General features: G+C 49.1%; 1 protein-coding gene across 1 annotated transcript in view; it reads right to left on the bottom strand.

The window, feature by feature from the left end:
* Positions 1 to 14,463: 14,463 nt before the first annotated feature.
* The window catches only part of LOC138286706 (gap junction gamma-1 protein-like), a 37,194-nt gene continuing 31,548 nt past the window's right edge, over positions 14,464 to 20,109 (bottom strand). The window contains exon 3 of the mRNA XM_069227209.1: positions 14,464 to 19,386. Coding sequence (XP_069083310.1) covers positions 19,379 to 19,386 — 8 coding nt within the window. The 3' untranslated portion in view covers positions 14,464 to 19,378. The remainder of the gene's footprint in view (positions 19,387 to 20,109) is intronic.

Below are 20,109 nucleotides of genomic sequence, written 5' to 3' on the forward strand. Positions count from 1 at the left end.
AGTGGTTTCTCTTCTGCTCTGGTAACAGTGTCTCCAGGGGGGGGGGAACATGCTTCCTCCAGTTGCACTCCGTAGCTGTCTGCAGCCTCTACTGTGTTGCATGCACTGATGTCATTTGGTGTGATGGATAAGTCTCGCCTTCTTCACCTGGTGAGTCTGCATGGATGTCTTGCCAGTCAGCTGTTTCGCTTAGGTGCAAGAAGCCTTCTGGTTTTAATTCTGAGGAACTTTAACTCTTCCTGCAGCTCTGGGGTAGCGGGGGCAGTGGGCTGTTCCAGCACCTCCGTTACCTCTACTTACACCTGCCCTTTCAGTGGGGTTCTGTAACCATGCAGGAGTAAGTCCATTTCCCCTTTTTAATTAGGGCTTTGAGACACTTTTTTTTTTTTTTTTTGTCTCTACCCCAAGCAATTTTCTTTCTTTGTTGAGCTCTGCTTCGACGCCGACAAACCTTTTGGTGTCTATGTCAGGTGCTTCAATGTTGATACAGTGTTTGACACCATCTTGTCTCCAATCTTTGCGGCCGGCATTAAGCTGACTTTTGCAGTCTCCCTCTCACACCTTTCTCAAAAGCCAGTTTTGAGGGTTGGCCTCTATCAATGTTCCTGGTCTTGGACCTGTGTAGCCTTGAGTTTCACATCTCCCTCTAGCATTGAAGATCTTGGCGCCATTGCTGGTTTCTTCAAGTCCAAGGTCTTTGGCCAAACTGTTTCATGGCTCGGAGGAGTAACTTTTGGTCTCTGTTCCTCCCTTGTTACTTTCCTGTGCCTCTTGTTGGTTTGCCTCTCCACAATATTCTTAAGCTCCAGCTCTTTTCCTTTGGCCTTCTCCATTTACAGGACGCCTTCATAGACCAAGACGTTAAGGAGACTTTTCCAGACCCCGACCAATAGATGATGCACTAATGCACAGTATGTGAATCCAGAAAAGACTTGAGCTGCAAAAACCACTGTCACGCAGGAGGGCCAGAAGCGTGCAGCAGATTGTACCAGCATCTTGTGCATGGATTAACCTCTAAAGGGGTGTGAGGATTACTTTCACGTGCTGCGTGTACAAACCAGCGTGACATAGTCAGAGTCAATTTGTTCTGGATTTAGGAAACAAGGGGGCATATTTATACTCCGTTTGCGCCGAATTTGCGTCGCTTTTTCGACGCAAATTCGACGAAAACTAACTCCATATTTATACTTTGGCGTTAGACGCGTCTAGCGCCAAGTTCATGGAGTTAGCGTCATTTTTTGGCGTGAACACCTTCCTTGCGTTAATGAGATGCAAGGTAGGCGTTCCCGTCTAAAAAAAATGACTCCCAGGCATGTGCGTGGTATTTATACTCCTGGGCAAAAATGACGCCCGGGAGTGGGCGGGGCAAAAAACCCTGCATTTGCGCCTGAATTTAACGCCTGGGTCAGGGCAGGTGTTAAGGGACCTGTGGGCTCAGAATGAGCCCAGAGGTGCCCTCCCCTGCCCCCAGGGACACCCCCTGCCACCCTTGCCCACCCCAGGAGGACACCCAAGGATGGAGGGACCCACCCCAGGGACATTAAGGTAAGTATTTTTTTTTTTTTTTGTGGCATAGGGGGGCCTGATTTGTGCCCCCCTACATGCCACTATGCCCAATGACCATGCCCAGCGGACAGAAGTCCCCTGGGCATGGCCATTGGGCAAGGGGGCATGACTCCTGTCTTTGCTAAGACAGGAGTCATGTTAATGGGGGATGGGCGTCGTAAAATAAATGGCGCAAATCGGGTTAAGGCGATTTTTTGGACTCAACCTGACTTGCCCCATTTTGAGACGCCCATACGCCATTTTCCCCTACGCCGGCGCTGCCTGGTGTACGTGGTTTTTTTTCACGCACACCAGGCAGCGCCGGTCGGCTAACGCCATTCTATAAATACGGCGCCCGCATGGCGCTTCAGAATGGCGTTAGACGGCGCTAATTTTTTTACGCTAAACTGCGTTAGCGCAGTTTAGCGTCAAAAAGTATAAATACGGGCCAAGGTCTTTATTGCTTTCCTGAAATTTCATGGCCACCTACTGGCCTTATTCTTAGGGGACATGTTTTCGAAGGCCAGAGCTGCCACCAAGGTAGAATCTTTGTGAAGAGGAACCATTCTGAATCTCACTGTAGGACCACTGGTCTAAGGAGCTGAAAATTGAAGAGTGCAAAAGGAAAAATAAAGTAATACCTCAACCACTGTCTCACCTTCTAGGTACCAAACAGCTGTATCCATTCCTCCCAGCTCACCCTTACAGCTGCCCCAAGAGCCAGAAAAGTGCAGCTCCTTCTCCTACCTAGCAGCCTGAACATTGAACACGCTACCTCTCAAGCTCAGGCAGACAGCATCACTGAAGCAGTTCAGGAAGGACCTCAAAACCTGGCTCTTCGACTGAGCTGCACGCCTACATGCAACGCCTTGAGACCTTATGGGTGATTAGCCGCTCTCTACAAATCTGTGATTGATTGACTGCTGCTTTGATTAGTCACGCCTCTGCATATATCCATTCAAGGTGAACGCCTACCATATCTGTGAAGGTACCAGTACCACACCCCTTCTCAGTTTTCTTTGTTTAGTGAAGAATATGTACCAAAGAAAGAAAGTCTCATCCATAGCAGCAAGTGGGTGAGTGCCAAGGGTGGGCAGAGAGTAGTGTAAGAGACAAGCCTGATGGCACGTCGCATTGGGCTCTCTTACACTTTTAGCCCCACTTCAAGGACAATTAGTCATTCAGCACCATAAATATTCTGATATTCAGCCCACGTGTTGCATAGCTGCCAAAGTTTCAGATTGCTTATGAGTAATGCTATGTGCGTTTAACCACTGACTCCATTTTGATCCCCGCTTCAGTTGCCGTCACAGCAGCCCAGGGTTTTTCCACATACGTGTTTTTGCTTTTCTCACCAGAACAGGGTTATACCGTGCTGGAACATATTACGGGGGGATGCATATGAGATACAAGTGTACAAGGCTGAGAATGTTCTCATCAGAGGAAGGTAAGCTCTGTCTCTGGAATGCGCAATGGGGCCTGGCCATGTCTTTTGCGTGTTTGACACAGACCAAGTACAGACGGCATTTGATTTCATAACAGAAGGGGGGGTGTTCTAGAAAGCTCTCCTAGCTAGAGGTATAAAAGACGGGGAGACTTGGTGCTAAGATAGGAACTCACCTGTGGAGTGGACGCGCTGCCCAGGAGACTTGATCCCATGTATTCTCCTGCCTTGGCTATTTCAGGATTTTTCAGTCGTTGTGCTGGCAAGGATGATGCATTTAAAACCCATGGTGATGCATTTAAACTTTTAATCACACACATATATATATATATATATATATATATATATATATATATATATATATATATGGAAAATGTCACTTACCCAGTGTACATCTGTTTGTGGAATGAGACGCTGCAGATTCACATGCTTTGCACATCCCGCCATCTAGTGTTGGGCTCGGAGTGTTACAAGTTGTTTTTCTTTGAAGAAGTCTTTCGAGTCACGAGATCGAGGGACTCCTCCCCTTTCGGCTCCATTGCGCATGGGCGTTGACTCCATCTTAGATTGTTTTCCCCGCAGAGGGTGAGGTAGGAGTTGTTTATCATAGTAATAGTGCCTATGCAATGGAGTAAACATGTATGTACATAATGTAGTTTAAAGTGATATATTTACAAATTTACAAATGTTCAAGATCAACTTCGAAACGGCTACAGGCTCCCGGGGAGGCGGGTGGGCGCATGTGAATCTGCAGCGACTAATGCCACAAACAGATGTACACTGGGTAAGTGACATTTTCCGTTCGATGGCATGTGTAGCTGCAGATACACATGCTGTGCATAGACTAGTAAGCAGTTATCTCCCCAAAAGCGGTGGCTCAGCCTGTAGGAGTTGAAGTTGTTTGAAACAAAGTTCGTAATACTGCTTGTCCTACTGTGGCTTGTTGTGTTAACACATCCACGCAGTAGTGCTTGGTAAACGTATGAGGTGCAGACCATGTGGCTGCCTTACATATTTCAGTCATTGGAATGTTTCCTAGAAAGGCCATGGTAGCACCTTTCTTTCTGGTTGATTGTGCCTTTGGTGTAATAGGCAGTTCTCTTTTTGCTTTGAGATAACCGGTTTGAATGCATTTAACTATCCATCTAGCAATGCCTTGTTTGGAAATTGGATTTCCTGCATGAGGTTTTTGGAAAGCAACCAATAATAGTTTTGTTTTCCGAATTTGTTTTGTTCCGTCAATGTAGTACATTAACGCTCTTTTGATGTCTAATGTATGTAGTGCTCTCTCAGCTACAGAATCTGGCTGTGGGAAGAACACTGGTAGTTCTACCGTTTGATTCAAGTGGAACGGTGATATGACTTTTGGTAAAAATGTTGGATTTGTCCGTAGAACTACTTTATGCTTGTGTATTTGAATAAATGGTTCTTGTATGGTAAATGCTTGGATTTCACTGACTCTTCTCAGTGATATGATGGCAATTAGAAATGCAACTTTCCATGTTAAATATTGCATTTCACATGCGTGCATGGGCTCAAAAGGTGGCCCCATGAGTCATGTTAAGACAATGTTGAGGTTCCATGAAGGAACTGGTGGTGTTCTTGGTGGTATAATTCTTTTTAGGCCTTCCATAAAGGCTTTTATGACTGGTATCCTATACAGTGAAGTTGAGTGGGTAATTTGCAGGTAAGCTGAAATTGCGGTAAGATGTATCTTAATGGATGAATAAGCTAGTTTGGACCTTTGCAAATGTAGCAAGTAGCTTACGATGTCCTTAGCAGATGCATGTAAGGGTTGAATTTGATTATTTATGGCAATAATAAACAAACCTTTTCCACCTATTTGCATAGCAATGTCTAGTGGTTGGTTTTCTAGCTTGTTTTAGGACTTCCATACATTCCTGTGTAAGGTCTAAGTGTCCGTACTCTAAGACTTCAGGAGCCAAATTGCTAGATTCAGCGATGCTGGATTGGGGTGTCTGATCTGTTGATTGTGTTGAGTTAACAGATCTGGTCCATTTGGTAGTTTGATATGAGACACTACTGAGAGGTCTAGTAGTGTTGTGTACCAAGGTTGTCTTGCCCAAGTTGGTGCTATGAGTATGAGTTTGAGTTTGTTTTGACTCAACTTGTTTACTAGATATGGAAGGAGTGGGAGAGGGGTAAAAGCTAATTCAAATATCCCTGACCAACTCATCCATAACGCATTGCCCAGAGACTGATCTTGTGGGTACCTGGATGCGAAGTTTTGGCATTTTGCGTTTTCTTTTGTTGCAAACAGGTCTATTTGTGGTGTTCCCCAATTTTGGAAGTAAGTGTGTAGTACTTGGTGGTGAATCTCCCATTCGTGGATCTGTTGGTGATCCCGAGAGAGATTGTCTGCTAATTGATTCTGTATCCCTGGAATGAACTGTGCTATTAGGCGAATGTGGTTGTGTATCGCCCAATGCCATATTTTCTGTGTCAGGAGACACAACTGTGTTGAGTGTGTTCCTCCCTGTTTGTTTAGGTAATACATTGTTGTCGTGTTGTCTGTTTTGACAAGAATGTGTTTATGGCTTATTATTGGTTGAAATGCTTTTAACGCTAGAAATACTGCCAATAGTTCTAAGTGATTTATGTGAAACTGTTTTTGCCGAGAGTCCCATTGTCCCTGAATGCTGTGTTGATTGAGGTGTGCTCCCCACCCTATCATGGAGGCATCTGTAGTTATTACGTATTGAGGCACTGGGTCTTGAAAAGGCCGCCCTTGGTTTAAATTTATATTGTTCCACCATTGAAGCGAGGTGTCTGTTTGGCGGTGTATCAACACCAGATCTAGAAGTTGACCCTGTGCCTGTGACCATTGTGATGCTAGGCACTGTTGTAAGGGCCGCATGTGCAATCTTGCGTTTGGGACAATGGCTATGCATGAGGACATCATGCCTAGTAGTTTCATTACTATTTTGACTTGTATTCTTTGGTTTGGATACATGACCTGTATTACATTGTGAAATGCTTGTATTATTTGTGGACTTGGAGTGGCAATCCCTTTTGCTGTGTTGATTGTTGCTCCTAAGTATTGCTGTGTCTGACACGGCTGAAGGTGTGACTTTGTGTAGTTGATTGAGAAACCTAGTTTGTGTAGGGTTTCTATGACGTACTTTGTGTGTTGTAAACACCGTTCTAGTGTGTTGGTTTTGATTTACCAATCGTCTAGGTACGGGAACACATGTATTTGCTGCCTTCTGATATGCGCAGCTACTACTGCCAGGCATTTTGTAAAGACTCTTGGTGCAGTAGTTATTCCGAATGGCAACACCTTGAATTGGTAATGTACCCCTTGGAATACAAATCTTAGGTACTTCCTGTGTGAAGGATGTATTGGTATATGGAAATATGCATCCTTTAGATCCAGTGTTGTCATGTAGTCTTGTTGTTTGAGCAGTGGGATTACGTCTTGTAATGTCACCATGTGAAAGTGGTCTGATTTGATGTAGGTATTTAATGTTCTGAGATCTAATATAGGTCTCAGTGTTTTGTCCTTTTTGGGTATGAGAAAGTAGAGAGTAAACTCCTGTTCCTTTCTGTTGAATTGGTACTAATTCTATTGCTCCTTTTTGTAGCAATGCCTGGACCTCTAGTCCTAGAAGATCCATGTGTTGTTTTGACATAGTGTGTTTTCGGTGGAACGTTTGGAGGGAATCTGAGAAATTCTATGCATTAACCATGCTGGATAATTGCCAGTACCCAAGCGTCTGTTGTTATTTCCTCCCGATGTTTGTAAAAATTGCTTAGTCTCCCCCCCCACAGGTGTTATGTGTTGGGGATTTGTGACGTGGAAGTCACTGCTTGTTTTGAGGATCTTTGGGGCTTTGGAACTTCCCTCTATTCTTTTGGAATTGTCCCCCTCTATATTGTCCCCGAAAACTTCCCTGCTGATATGGACTTTTTATAAGTGGGCCTTGTTTGTGAGGTTGTGGGTTCTGTAGCTTGTCCTCGAAACACCCCACTAAACTGTATTTTGCTAAATGTGCCACTGCTCTGTGGGGAGTAGAGTGCGCCCATGGCTTTGGCCATATCAGTGTCTTTTTTAAGTTTTTCTATAGCAGTGTCCACCTCCGGCCCAAACAACTGCTGTCCATTAAAAGGCATATTCAGCACGGCTTGTATTTCCGGCTTGAATCCTGACGTACGCAACCATGCGTGTCTCCTTATTGTTACTGCAGTATTTATTGTCCTTGCAGCTGTATCTGCTGCATCCATTGCTGACCGTATCTGATTATTTGAGATACTTTGTTCTTCCTCCACCACTTGTTGTGCCCTTTTTTGGAACTCTTTGGGTAAGTGTTCTATGAAATGCTGCATTTCGTCCCAATGAGCCCTATCATATCTTGCCAGAAGTGCTTGTGAGTTGGCAATGCGCTTTTGGTTTGCTGCTTGTGCTGCAACCCTTTTCCCTGCAGCATCAAATTTGCGACTCCTTGTCTGGAGGTGGTGCATCTCCCGAGGTGTGAGTTTGCTCTCTTGCGAGCTGCCCCCACAACTACTGAGTCTGGTGTTAATTGCTGCGTGATATACACAGGGTCTGTAGGCGGCGGCTTGTACTTTTTCTCCACCCTTGGAGTTATGGCCCTGCCCTTCACAGGCTCCTGAAACACCTGTTTGGAGTGTTTTAGCATTCCAGGTAGCATAGGTAAGCTCTGGTATTGGCTATGAGTGGAGGATAGTGTATTAAACAAAAAGTCATCCTCAATCGGTTCTGCATGCAAGGTGACATTATGAAAAACCGCTGCCCTTGAGACCACCTGCGTGTAGGATGTACTGTCCTCAGGTGGTGACGGTCTCGCTGGGTAACAGTCTGGGCTGTTATCCGATACTGGCGCATCATAAAGGTCCCCCCATGCGTCAGGATCGTCCTGACTCATTGCAGTATGCGTTGGGGATTGCATCAGTGGTGGAGTGACTACCGGTGATGTGTGCATTGATGGTGGCAGAGTTGTCTGTCTTGCCACCTTTGCCTGTGGCTGCTTGTCCTTTTCTTGAAAGGCAAGTCTTCTTTTCATCTTAATTGGGGGAAGAGTGCTTATCTTCCCTGTGTCCTTTTGAATGTGGAGCCTCCTTTGAGTGTAGTCTGGCTCCATTGATTCTAGTTCTTGTCCGAACTTATGTCCTTGCATTTGGGAGGACAATCCCTGTTCCTCTGTGTAGGAACCTGATTTCGGTTCCGAGGCTGGATGTTTCGGAATGGAAACCTTTTTCGGTAGCCTTTTTCGGCTCCGACGACACTTTCTTTATTTTCGGCGTCGTGATCTCTCGGTGCTGAACTTGCTCGGAGCCGCTGTCTCTGGCTCAAGATTGCTGTGTGCCGGTATCTCGACCAGAGTCGGATGACTTCGACACAAGCGTGCCCTTTTTCGGTGCCGATGATCGGTCACCTATTTTACGGGTTAAGCATTGGCCTGTTGGCGGTGGCATCCCCTGGGCTTTTGTGGTCTTCTTGTGAGTTTTGTGTGTCAACGTCTTACTCACGGCTTTAGGCGTTTCTTCGGGATCAAGCTCGTCTGAGTCCGACTCCTGGATGGAGAAGCTTTCCTCTTCCTCCTCCAAATGCCTTTGTCCTGTCGGCGCCAACGCCATTTGCAGTCTTCTCGCTCTTCGGTCTCTTAATGTCTTCCTCGACCGAAACGCTCGACAGGCTTCACAAGTATCTTCTTTGTGTTCTGGAGACAAACACAAGTTACAGACCAGGTGCTGATCTGTATACGGATACTTGTTGTGACATTTTGGGCAGAAGCGGAATGGGGTCCGTTCCATCAGCCTTGAAGAGACACGTGGCCGGGCCGACCAGGCCCCGACGGGGAATCGAAAAAAACCCCAAAGGGCCGCCGGAGCTCTTCAAAGGTCCGTGTCGATCTGTAGTAACTAACCCGATACCGAACGCAAACAATACCATCAAATTTTCCGAGATTCTAACTAACCTTCCGAACCGAAACACGGAGCGAAAGGAAACACGTCCGAACCCGATGGCGGAAAAAAAAAAAAAAAACAATCTAAGATGAGTAGACGCCCATGCGCAATGGAGTCCCTCGATCTCGTGACTCGAAAGACTTCTTCGAAGAAAAACAACTTGTAACACTCCGAGCCCAACACTAGGTGGCGGGATGTGCAAAGCATGTGTATCATATATATATGGAAAATGTCCCTTACCCAGTGTACATATGTTCGTGATATGTTCTGCTGCAGAGTCAGATGTTGTGCATACATCTGCCATCTAGTGTTGGGCTCGAGTGTTACAAGTTGTTTTTCTTCAAAGAAGTGTTTGAGTCACAGGATCGAGTGACTCCTCCTCTTCGGCTCCATTCCACATGGGCATCGACTCCATGTTAGATTGTTTTCCCGCAGAGGGTAAGGTAGGAATGATAGAGTATAATGTATGTGGTGTTGACCAATTAGCTGCTTTACATATTTCAGCCATTGGTATATTTCCCAAGAAGGCCATTGTACCACCTTTCTTCCTTGTGGAATGTGCTTTAGGAACAACTAAGAGTTGTCTTTGAGCTTTAAGATAACATGTTTGGATGCATTTTACTACCCATCTTGCTAAACCTTGTTTTGAAATGGGGTTACTAGTATGAGGTTTTTGAAAAGCTACAAATAGTGGTTTAGTTTTTCTGAATGGTTTTGTTTTATCTATGTAGTACATGAGAGCTCTTTTATTATTTAATGTATGCAGGGCTCTTTCTGCCGCAGAATCTGGCTGTGGGAAGAAGAGTGGCAGTTCCACTGTTTGATATGAAACAGTGATACTACTTTAGGAAGAAATTTAGGGTTAGTTTGTAGTACGACTTTGTTTGTGTACCTGTATGAATGGTTCTTCAATTGTGAAAGCTTGAATTTCAATAACTTCGCAATGATGTAATTTCAACTAGAAAGGCAACTTTCCATGTTAAGAATTGCATTTGACGTGAGTGCATAGGTTCAAATGGTGGGCCTATAAGTTGCGTAAGCACTATGGTTAAATTCCACGAAGGAACTGGAGGTGTTCTGGGTGGAATGATGCGTTTTAAGCCTTCCATGAAGGCTTTGAACGGGTACTCTAAATAAAGACGTGCACTGTATTTTGCAAATATGCAGAAATTGCAGTGAGATGTATTTTTACGGAAGAGAATGCTAGATTTGATTTTTGCAAATAACATACAATATCTTGTACTGATGCTGAAATAGGGGCAATTTGTTTAGACTGACACTAATATACAAATCTTTTCCATCTGTTGGCACAGCACTGTCTGGTAGTGGGTTTTCTTGCCTGCTTAATTACTTCCATACATTCAGTTGGTAGTTGTAAATACCCAAATTCTATGATCTCAGGAGCCAAATCGCTAGATGGAGTGTGCTGGGATTTGGGTGCCAGATCTGCCTTTTGTTTTGGGTCAACAGATCTGGTCTGTTTGGGAGTTTGGTACTACTGACAGGTCTAGTAATGTGTGCCAGGGTTGAAGTGCCCACGTTGGCGCTATGAGTATCAGATTGAGCGTGTTTTGACGCAATTTGTTGACTAGAAATTAAATGAGCGGGAGAGGGGGATAAAAGCGTAAGCAAATATCCCTGACCAATTCATCCAGAGCATTGCCCTTGGATAGGGGATGTGGGTATCCGGATGCGGAGTTTTGGCATTCTTCGTTTTCGCTGGTGGCGAACAAATCTATGTCTGGTGTTCCCCATTGATGGAAGTATTTTTTAAGTACTTGAGGGTGAATCTCCCACTGGTGTGTCTGTTGATGATTTCTGCTGAGAACATCTGCTAATTGGTTGTGTATCCCTGGAATCTACTGTGCTACCAGGTGAATTTGGTTGTGTATTGCCCATTTCCAAAGTTTTTGAGTTAGGAGGGCGAGTTGGGACGAATGTGTCCCTCCTTGTTTGTTTAGTTATTACATGATGGTCATGTTATCTGTTTTGATCAGGACATTTTTGTGAATAAGAAGAGGCTGAAAAGCTTTGAGTGCTAGGAAGACAGCTAACAGCTCTAAGTGATTTATGTGTAGCTGTTTGTGTTGTGAATCCCATTGTCCTTGAATGTTGTGATTGTTGAGGTGAGCTCCCCAGCCAATCATTGATGCATCTGTTGTAACTATGGTCTGAGGAACAGGGTCTTGAAATGGCCGCCCTTTGTTTAGATTTGTGGAATTCCACCACTGAAGGGACATGCATGTTTGGCGGTCTATCAACTCTAGATCTGGAAGATGACCCTGTGCTTGTGACCATTGTTGTGCAAGGACCTGTTGCAATGGCTTCATGTTTAGTCTTGCATATGGAACAACTGCAACACATGATGCCATCATACCCAAGAGTCTCATGACAAATTTGAGTGTATTGTTGACCTGTCTGTATTTGTGCTAATATTGTGGAATGCTTGTATTCTCTGCGTATTTGGACTTGCAAGCGCTTTTTAAGTATTTAGTATTACCCCTTAGCATTTGCACAGGCTGTAGTTGTGACTTTTGGTAGTTTATTGAGAACCCTAGCGTGTGCAGGGTTTGTATTACATAACACGCATGGTTTTGACACTGCGTATGACTGTTTGATATTATTAGCCAATTGCCTAGAAATGGAAAGTCGTGTAAGTGCTGTCTTCTTAGGCTGCGACTACCGCTAGGCACTTTGTGAATACCCCTGGAGCTGTTGTTATTCCAAAGGGTAACACTTTGAACTGATAGTGCTTTCCTTGAATGACAAACCGGAGATATTTTCTGTGCGCAGGATGGATGGGTATGTGAAAATACGCATCTTTGAGGTCTAATGTGGCCATGAAATCGTGTTGCTGACGTAGTGGGATAACATCCTGTAGTGTTACCATGTGAAAGTGTTCTGACAGGATGTAAAGATTGAGGGTTCTGAGATCTAATATTGGCCTTATCGGTCCATCCTTTTTGAGAATGAGGAAATACAGTGAGTAAACTCCTGTCCCTACTTGATTTTGTGGCACGGCTTCTATTGCTTGAGTCCCCCACAGGGGAGGTGTGGATTGGAAAGGAATGGCAAAAGTCACTGTTTACCTTGAGAGGCTTGTTTTGATGTCTGATATTTTCCCCTGCCTCTGGGGTACTGGCCTCTATAACCTCTGAAGCTACCTCTTTGATATTGTGGTTGGTAGGGTGGTTTTGGCAGTGATGTGGATAGCTCTGTAGTCTTGGGCCAAAATCCACCTCTAAACTGTGGTTTCCAAAAAGATCCCCTGTATTGTGTGGTGTATAGCGCAATGGCCTTTGTGGCGTCTGAGCCTTTACACAATTTTTCAACTGCAGTGTCCACCTCTGGGCCGAAAAGTTGTTTTTTATTGAACAGCATATTCAACACCGCTTGTTGAATTTCAGGTTTGAACCCGGAGGACCTGAGCCATGCATGCCTCCCGATTGGGACAGCAGTGTTGACGCTCCTGGCAGCTTTGTCTGCTGAGACTAGGGCAGGCCTAATTTGGTTATTGGAGATGGCTTGCCCTTCCTCTACTATCTGCTGTGCCCTCTTTTGATGTTCCTTAGGGAAATTCTATCTTGCATCTCATCCCAATGGGCTCTGTCGTATCTAGCCAACAACTCCTGTGAGTTGGCTATTCTCCATTGGTTGGCTGCCCGGGATGCAACTCTTCCCTGCAGCATCAAACTCCTGCTCTCTGTCTGCACCTGACGACTGCGAGTTTGCCCTCTTCCTGGCAGCGCTTACTACTACTGAGTCTGGAGGGAGTTGCTGAGTTATATACACAGGATCGGAGGGATGTGGCTTGTATTTCATCTCTACCCTGGGAGTTCTTATTCTCGCTTTGACAGGCTCGCTAAAAATTTGATCAGCATGTTTTAGCATGTTTGGGAGCATAGGGAGCGACTGGTATGTTGTGTGCGTGGAGGAGAGTGTATTAAATAAAAAATCGTCCAACGGTTGGTTCAGTGTGCATGGTGACACTATGGTATGTTGCAGCCCTGGCTAATACTTGGTTGTACCCTGTACTATTTTCAGGTGGTGAAGGCTTTGAGGGATGATAGTCTGGGTCGTTATCGGGAATGGGGTTTGGATCATAAAGATCCCATGGATTTATATTGTCCTGCTGTGAATCAAATGAATGTGATGGTGACTGCATAGGTGTAGGGCTGGTAGGAGGAGAGAAGTGGAGAGTGAGGAGGAGGAGACAATTGAGGAGGTGGAGGTCTCTCCTTTGTTTTTGGCACTTTAGCTGGAGGCTGTGTAGTGTCCAATTCCTCCTGAAAGGCTAATTTCCTCTTTGGTTTTGGAGGAGGTGCAGTCAAAATTCTGCCAGTTTCTTTGCAGATATGAATCCTGGCTTGCCTTTTATCCATTTGTTCTATGATAGGCTGCATTTGTGAGTCCTCCTCAGTAGATTTTTGGCTTTCTCTAAGTACTTTTGAAAGTCCATGCTCCTCAGTGTAAGCCAGTTTTTTCGGCTCCGAAACTGGCTTTTTCGGGATCAAAAAAAGATGAGTCGAAGATGGTCTCGGTTCTGAAAAAAATTGATATTTCGACTCGGAAGAGCAGTGTTTGCTTGGTTCGGAAATGGAGCTTTGACTCGAGTCTCATGGCTTCGGAGGAGTAGCCTTTTTCGGTGCCAAACTTGTGGGTTGGTCACCGAATGTCTTTTTTTGGGTCGAGCCATGGCCTTCAGGCAGTGGCGTCCCCAAGGTCTTATGTTTTGGCTTGGATGGGACAGGGGCAGTCGTACTCATGTGCTGCCCTGCCGTGACTGGTCTGTCCTCCTCCGATTTCTGCTCGGAGTCGGATCCTCGAACGGAGACAGCAGTCTGCATGATCTCTTCCTCTTCGACGTTGAGATGTTAGGTGCTTTTGGTTGCCATCTCGAGTCTCCGTGCTCTTCTGTCTGTGAGCATCTTCTTGGATCTCAAGTATCTGCAGGCCTCGCAATTTTCTTCCCGATGGTCTGGGGAAAGGCAGAGATAACAGACGAGATGTTGGTCTGTATAAGGGAATTTAGCGGGCGCCCGAAGGGCGAGTAAAGATGTTTGATCCGACGGTACCGAAGTGTTGATAGAAGGTGTAACACGATCAAAACAATACCAATGAGAAATAAAGAGTTTTGAAGCTTTTCCGAATTGAACACATCCAAACTCAGAAAATTAAACAATATTAACAGATTAGGTCTCCAGCTTTCAGTAATGACTCAGTGTGGGGTAACCAGATACCAGTAATGATTCAGTGGAGGTCCCTGGGTTCAAGTAACGATAAAGTGGGGGTCCACAGAAGTGAAAAGGTTGGGAACTGCTGGCTTACAGCTTTCAATTGCTCAGTCAGTGTGGTGCTAAATAACAGCGCTGCAGTTGCTGAAGAGGCGCTATAAATGCGCAACAATGCATTTCAGTAGGGTGATGCAGACCATCACACTGAAATGCGTTAGCGTAACCCCTGCACGTCCTACCGCCCACAAGGGTCTTGAAATCCAACCAGAAACTCAGTTACGACGACACAAAGCCTTTTTACAAAATGAACCAGTTTTTACTGATTATATAAAAAAATTCATACAAAATATTTGGATTACAAAACAGGTAGAAAAGTGTACAAACAGTTGAGATGATCACAAAACTTCAAGCTTTTCCAGCACGGATAGATCAAGATATTATTATTGTTTGGCTTTTTATTGCAGGTTAAGGCACGGGGGTTGTGAGGTGATCCCACCCTCCTTTGCTGGTGCAGTCCTAGGCACCCCAATATTGTGGTCCATCAAACCTCTACACCCACACTCCCCCGCCGGCGTAATCCCTGAGACTCATGGGGGCAGCGCCTGCGGTTTGCAGCAAGCAGTCAGGAGTACCTTATTGCACGGCCATGCGCTGCGTCAGGGTCAGGCATGTCCTAGTCCTGGGGGTGGGCCAAGCTGCTGGAGTGTCGAGATTAAAATTCACAATGAATGGCTAACTGAACTTACATCAGCCTCAGAGGTAAGGAGGGGGCCTATTCCAACCCCCTCCCAAACTAGGAATAAAGTTACAAGACTCATCATTGGGTGAAAGGGGCAGATCTACGTAAATCTAGGACCCTCCACTGGGTACAAGGACGAAATCTATCAGAGCACGTCTCCAGGACCCTTCAGTGGGTGCAAGGAGCAGACCCATCAGAGCACAGCTCCAGGACCCTTCAGCAGGTGCAAGGAGCAGACCATCAGAGCACAGCTCCAGGACCCTTCAGCGGGTGTAAAGGGCAGACCCATCAGAGCACAGCTCCAGGACCCTTCAGTGGGTGCCAGGGGCAGACCCATCTGAGCACAGCTCCAGGACCCTTCAGTGGGTGCAAGGAGCAGACCCATCAGAGCACAGCTCCAGGACCCTTCAGTGGGTGCCAGGGGCAGACCCATCAGAGCACAGCTCCAGGACCCTTCAGTGGGTGCAAGGAGCAGACCCATCAGAGCACAGCTCCAGGACCCTTCAGTGGGTGCCAGGGGCAGACCCATCTGAGCACAGCTCCAGGACCCTTCAGCAGGTGCAAGGGGCAGACCCATCAGAGCACAGCTCCAGGACCCTTCAGCGGGTGCAAGGGGCAGACCCATCAGAGCACAGCTCCAGGACCCTTCAGCGGGTGTAAAGGGCAGACCCATCAGAGCACAGCTCCAGGACCCTTCAGCGCGTGCAAGGGGCAGACCCATCAGAGCACAGCTCCAGCACCCTTCAGCGGGTGCAAGGGGCAGACCCGTCAGAGCACAGCTCCAGCACCCTTCAGCGCGTGTAAAGGGCAGACCCATCTGAGCACAGCTCCAGGACCCTTCAGCGGGTGTAAAGGGCAGACCCATCTGAGCACAGCTCCAGGACCCTTCAGCGGGTGCCAGGGGCAGACCCATCTGAGCACAGCTCCAGGACCCTTCAGCGGGTGCCAGGGGCAGACCCATCAGAGCACAGCTCCAGGACCCTTCAGCGGGTGCAAGGGGCAGACCCATCAGAGCACAGCTCCAGGACCCTTCAGTGGGTGCCAGGGGCAGACCCATCAGAGCACAGCTCCAGGACCCTTCAGTGGGTGCAAGGAGCAGACCCATCAGAGCACAGCTCCAGGACCCTTCAGTGGGTGCAAGGAGCAGACCCATCAGAGCACAGCTCCAGGACCCTTCAGCAGGTGCAAGGGGCAGACCCATCAGAGCACAGCTCCAGGACCCTTCAGCGGGTGCAAGGGGCAGACCCATCAGAGCACAGCTCCAGGACCCTTCAGCGGGTGTAAAGGGCAGACCCATCAGAGCACAGCTCCAGGACCCTTCAGCGCGTGCAAGGGGCAGACCCATCAGAGCACAGCTCCAGCACCCTTCAGCGGGTGCAAGGGGCAGACCCATCAGAGCACAGCTCCAGCACCCTTCAGCGCGTGCAAGGGGTAGACCCATCAGAGCACAGCTCCAGGACCCTTCAGCGGGTGTAAAGGGCAGACCCATCTGAGCACAGCTCCAGGACCCTTCAGCGGGTGCCAGGGGCAGACCCATCTGAGCACAGCTCCAGGACCCTTCAGCGGGTGCCAGGGGCAGACCCATCAGAGCACAGCTCCAGGACCCTTCAGCGGGTGCAAGGGGCAGACCCATCTGTGCAAGGGGCAGACCCATCTGAGCATAGCTCCAGGACCCTTCAGCGGGTGCAAGGGGCAGACCCATCTGAGCACAGCTCCAGGACCCTTCAGCGGGTGCAAGGGGCAGACCCATCTGAGCACAGCTCCAGGACCCTTCAGCGGGTGCAAGGGGCAGACCCATCTGAGCACAGCTCCAGGACCCTTCAGCGGGTGCCAGGGGCAGACCCATCTGTGCAAGGGGCAGACCCATCTGAGCATAGCTCCAGGACCCTTCAGCGGGTGCAAGGGGCAGACCCATCTGAGCACAGCTCCAGGACCCTTCAGCGGGTGCAAGGGGCAGACCCATCAGAGCACAGCTCCAGGACCCTTCAGCGGGTGCCAGGGGCAGACCCATCAGAGCACAGCTCCAGGACCCTTCAGCGGGTGCAAGGGGCAGACCCATCTGTGCAAGGGGCAGACCCATCTGAGCACAGCTCCAGGACCCTTCAGCAGGTGCAAGGGGCAGACCCATCTGAGCACAGCTCCAGGACCCTTCAGCGGGTGCAAGGGGCAGACCCATCAGAGCACAGCTCCAGGACCCTTCAGCGGGTGCAAGGGGCAGACCCATCAGAGCACAGCTCCAGGACCCTTCAGCGGGTGTAAAGGGCAGACCCATCAGAGCAAGGGGCAGACCCATCTGAGCACAGCTCCAGGACCCTTCAGCGGGTGCAAGGGGCAGACCCATCAGAGCACAGCTCCAGGACCCTTCAGCGGGTGCAAGGGGCAGACCCATCAGAGCACAGCTCCAGGACCCTTCAGCAGGTGCAAGGGGCAGACCCATCTGTGCAAGGGGCAGACCCATCTGAGCACAGCTCCAGGACCCTTCAGCGGGTGCAAGGGGCAGACCCATCAGAGCACAGCTCCAGGACCCTTCAGCGGGTGCCAGGGGCAGACCCATCTGTGCAAGGGGCAGACCCATCAGAGCACAGCTCCAGGACCCTTCAGCGGGTGTAAAGGGCAGACCCATCAGAGCACAGCTCCAGGACCCTTCAGCGGGTGCAAGGGGCAGACCCATCAGAGCACAGCTCCAGGACCCTTCAGCGGGTGCAAGGGGCAGACCCATCAGAGAAAGGGGCAGACCCATCTGAGCACAGCTCCAGGACCCTTCAGCGGGTGCAAGGGGCAGACCCATCTGAGCACAGCTCCAGGACCCTTCAGCGGGTGCAAGGGGCAGACCCATCAGAGCACAGCTCCAGGACCCTTCAGCGGGTGTAAAGGGCAGACCCATCAGAGCAAGGGGCAGACCCATCTGAGCACAGCTCCAGGACCCTTCAGCGGGTGCAAGGGGCAGACCCATCTGAGCACAGCTCCAGGACCCTTCAGCGCGTGCAAGGGGCAGACCCATCAGAGCACAGCTCCAGGACCCTTCAGTGGGTGCCAGGGGCAGACCATCAGAGCACAGCTCCAGGACCCTTCAGTGGGTGCCAGGGGCAGACCCATCAGAGCACAGCTCCAGGACCCTTCAGCGCGTGCAAGGGGCAGACCGGTCACCATAACCAGGTCACAACTTACCTCCCCTAACCAGAACAGCAGAGAGGCAGCCAGCCCTCACGTGCCAGTGACGTCAGCAAGGCCCCGGCTCCCTCACATGTGACATGGCAGCCACCAGCCTGAGACGCTTTGGCTTAAAGTTCACTTAGAATAAAATTGACGCTTGAAACAGTTGTGGAGAAAGAACCCTTAGGGGGTTGCCCTGAGGAATGTCCACGTTTTGGTCTGCTGAAAGGAGGGGTGCCCAACTATGCCCAAGGCCTTCCGTGGCACAAAGGAGCCACCCACCAGGGTGCGTCACCTGTCATGGGGGGTTGGGGGAGACACAGAATAAACTCCTGTAGGAGTCCTGAAAGCTGAGGAGTGGAGCAGACATCAAGTCGGAAGTGTCTAGTTTGTAAGTACAAGACACCCCCTCTCCCCCCCCCCCCACCCCCACCCCACCTTAAGGGACGTTAGAAGAGAGGTAAACTCAGTCTGGGGTCAATTGAATGGTATATTGCAGAGGGTTACAGGGTGCTGCAGATTTACAAGGGACGGGCAGAATTGGGGGGGGGGGGCAGATTAGGCGGGTATGTTTAGTGTTTGGTCCTTGAAGTTCTTGTGGAAGTGCAATGGAATAGGGGGGGGGGGGAGGGGGACAGCCCGCACAGGGGAGGGGTAGCAAGTAGTTCATGGCCCCTGTGTTGCCCCAGCATTGAGGAGACTTATTTCATTGTAGGGACCCCCAGGTGGTCCCATGGTACCTGCAGCATCCCCAGGCGAGGGGTAATTTCAGTCTAAGGCCACTAGAGGCCGTGATCAGTCAAGAGCGCCTGCAGGCGCCACCCGTGGCAGGGCAAGTCCACACTTTCATCCTTGGCTTTGCACTAGTGTTTTCTCCGGACTGTAAACTAGATTGTGCACGCGCCGCACACCCTGAGCACGTGTAAGGCAGTGAAGAACTCGTACCAGCAGGTAATCAGGGAGAGCCACCCCATACCTGCCCCCCAGGGGGCGCTCAAGCACAACTCACAGTTCAGACCCGCACAAGAAAATGAAAAACAGCATCCCTTGTAAGTAGCGTCACTTGGTCCCTTTGTCAGAGCTCCGAACATTCCCACGGAGCTCCTTCCATTCACTACCTCCAACCACAAAATAAAAACAAGATAAAATAGAAACTATCACAAAATGACTTCTATGTACAAAAACAAATGCTAGAGACACGCTGGCGCCCTCCGCAGAGGGCGACCCATGGCCAGTGGTTGTAGTCACGATAAATATTCCAGCTGGTTCAGGAATGAAACGAAGAATTCCAGTCAGAGATGAGTCGTGTTCACGCTAGAAACCTGAGGGGGAGAAGAAACACAGCTTCAAACAGTGTTCAGAAAACACAGGACCCACCCGAACCCCTGGAGGCGGTCTGCCAAGGGGCAATGCACTGGAAAGCGACAAGACTTCCGATGTCCGTCCTACAGGGCACCCAGAGAGGCACAGCAAGGAATGGGCACAGGGCACCCAGGAGAGAGGCACAGCATGGACTGGGCGCAGGGCACACCAGCAGAGAGGCACAGCATGGAATGGGAGCAGGGCACCCAGAGAGGCACAGCAAGGAATGGGCGCAGGGCACCCAGGAGAGAGGCACAGCATGGAATGGGCGCAGGGCACACCAGCAGAGGCACAGCAAGGAATGGCCGCAGGGCACACCAGCAGAGGCACAGCAAGGAATGGGCGCAGGGCACACCAGCAGAGGCACAGCAAGGAATGGGCGCAGGGCACACCAGCAGAGGCACAGCAAGGAATGGGCGCAGGGCACACCAGCAGAGGCACAGCAAGGAATGGGCGCAGGGCACACCAGCAGAGAGGCACAGCATGGAATTGGCGCAGGGCACACCAGCAGAGAGGCACAGCATGGGCACCCCAGCAGAGAGGCACATCATGGAATGGGCACAGAACCTCAGCAGAGAGGCACAGCATGGGCACCCCAGCAGAGAGGCACAACAAGGAATGGGCACAGAGCACCCAGAGAGGCACAGCATGGAATGGGCACAGGGCACCCCAGCAGAGAAGCA

The sequence above is a fragment of the Pleurodeles waltl genome, chromosome 3_2 (genome assembly GCF_031143425.1).
Source record: "Pleurodeles waltl isolate 20211129_DDA chromosome 3_2, aPleWal1.hap1.20221129, whole genome shotgun sequence".
Classification (NCBI taxonomy): Eukaryota; Metazoa; Chordata; class Amphibia; order Caudata; family Salamandridae; genus Pleurodeles; species Pleurodeles waltl.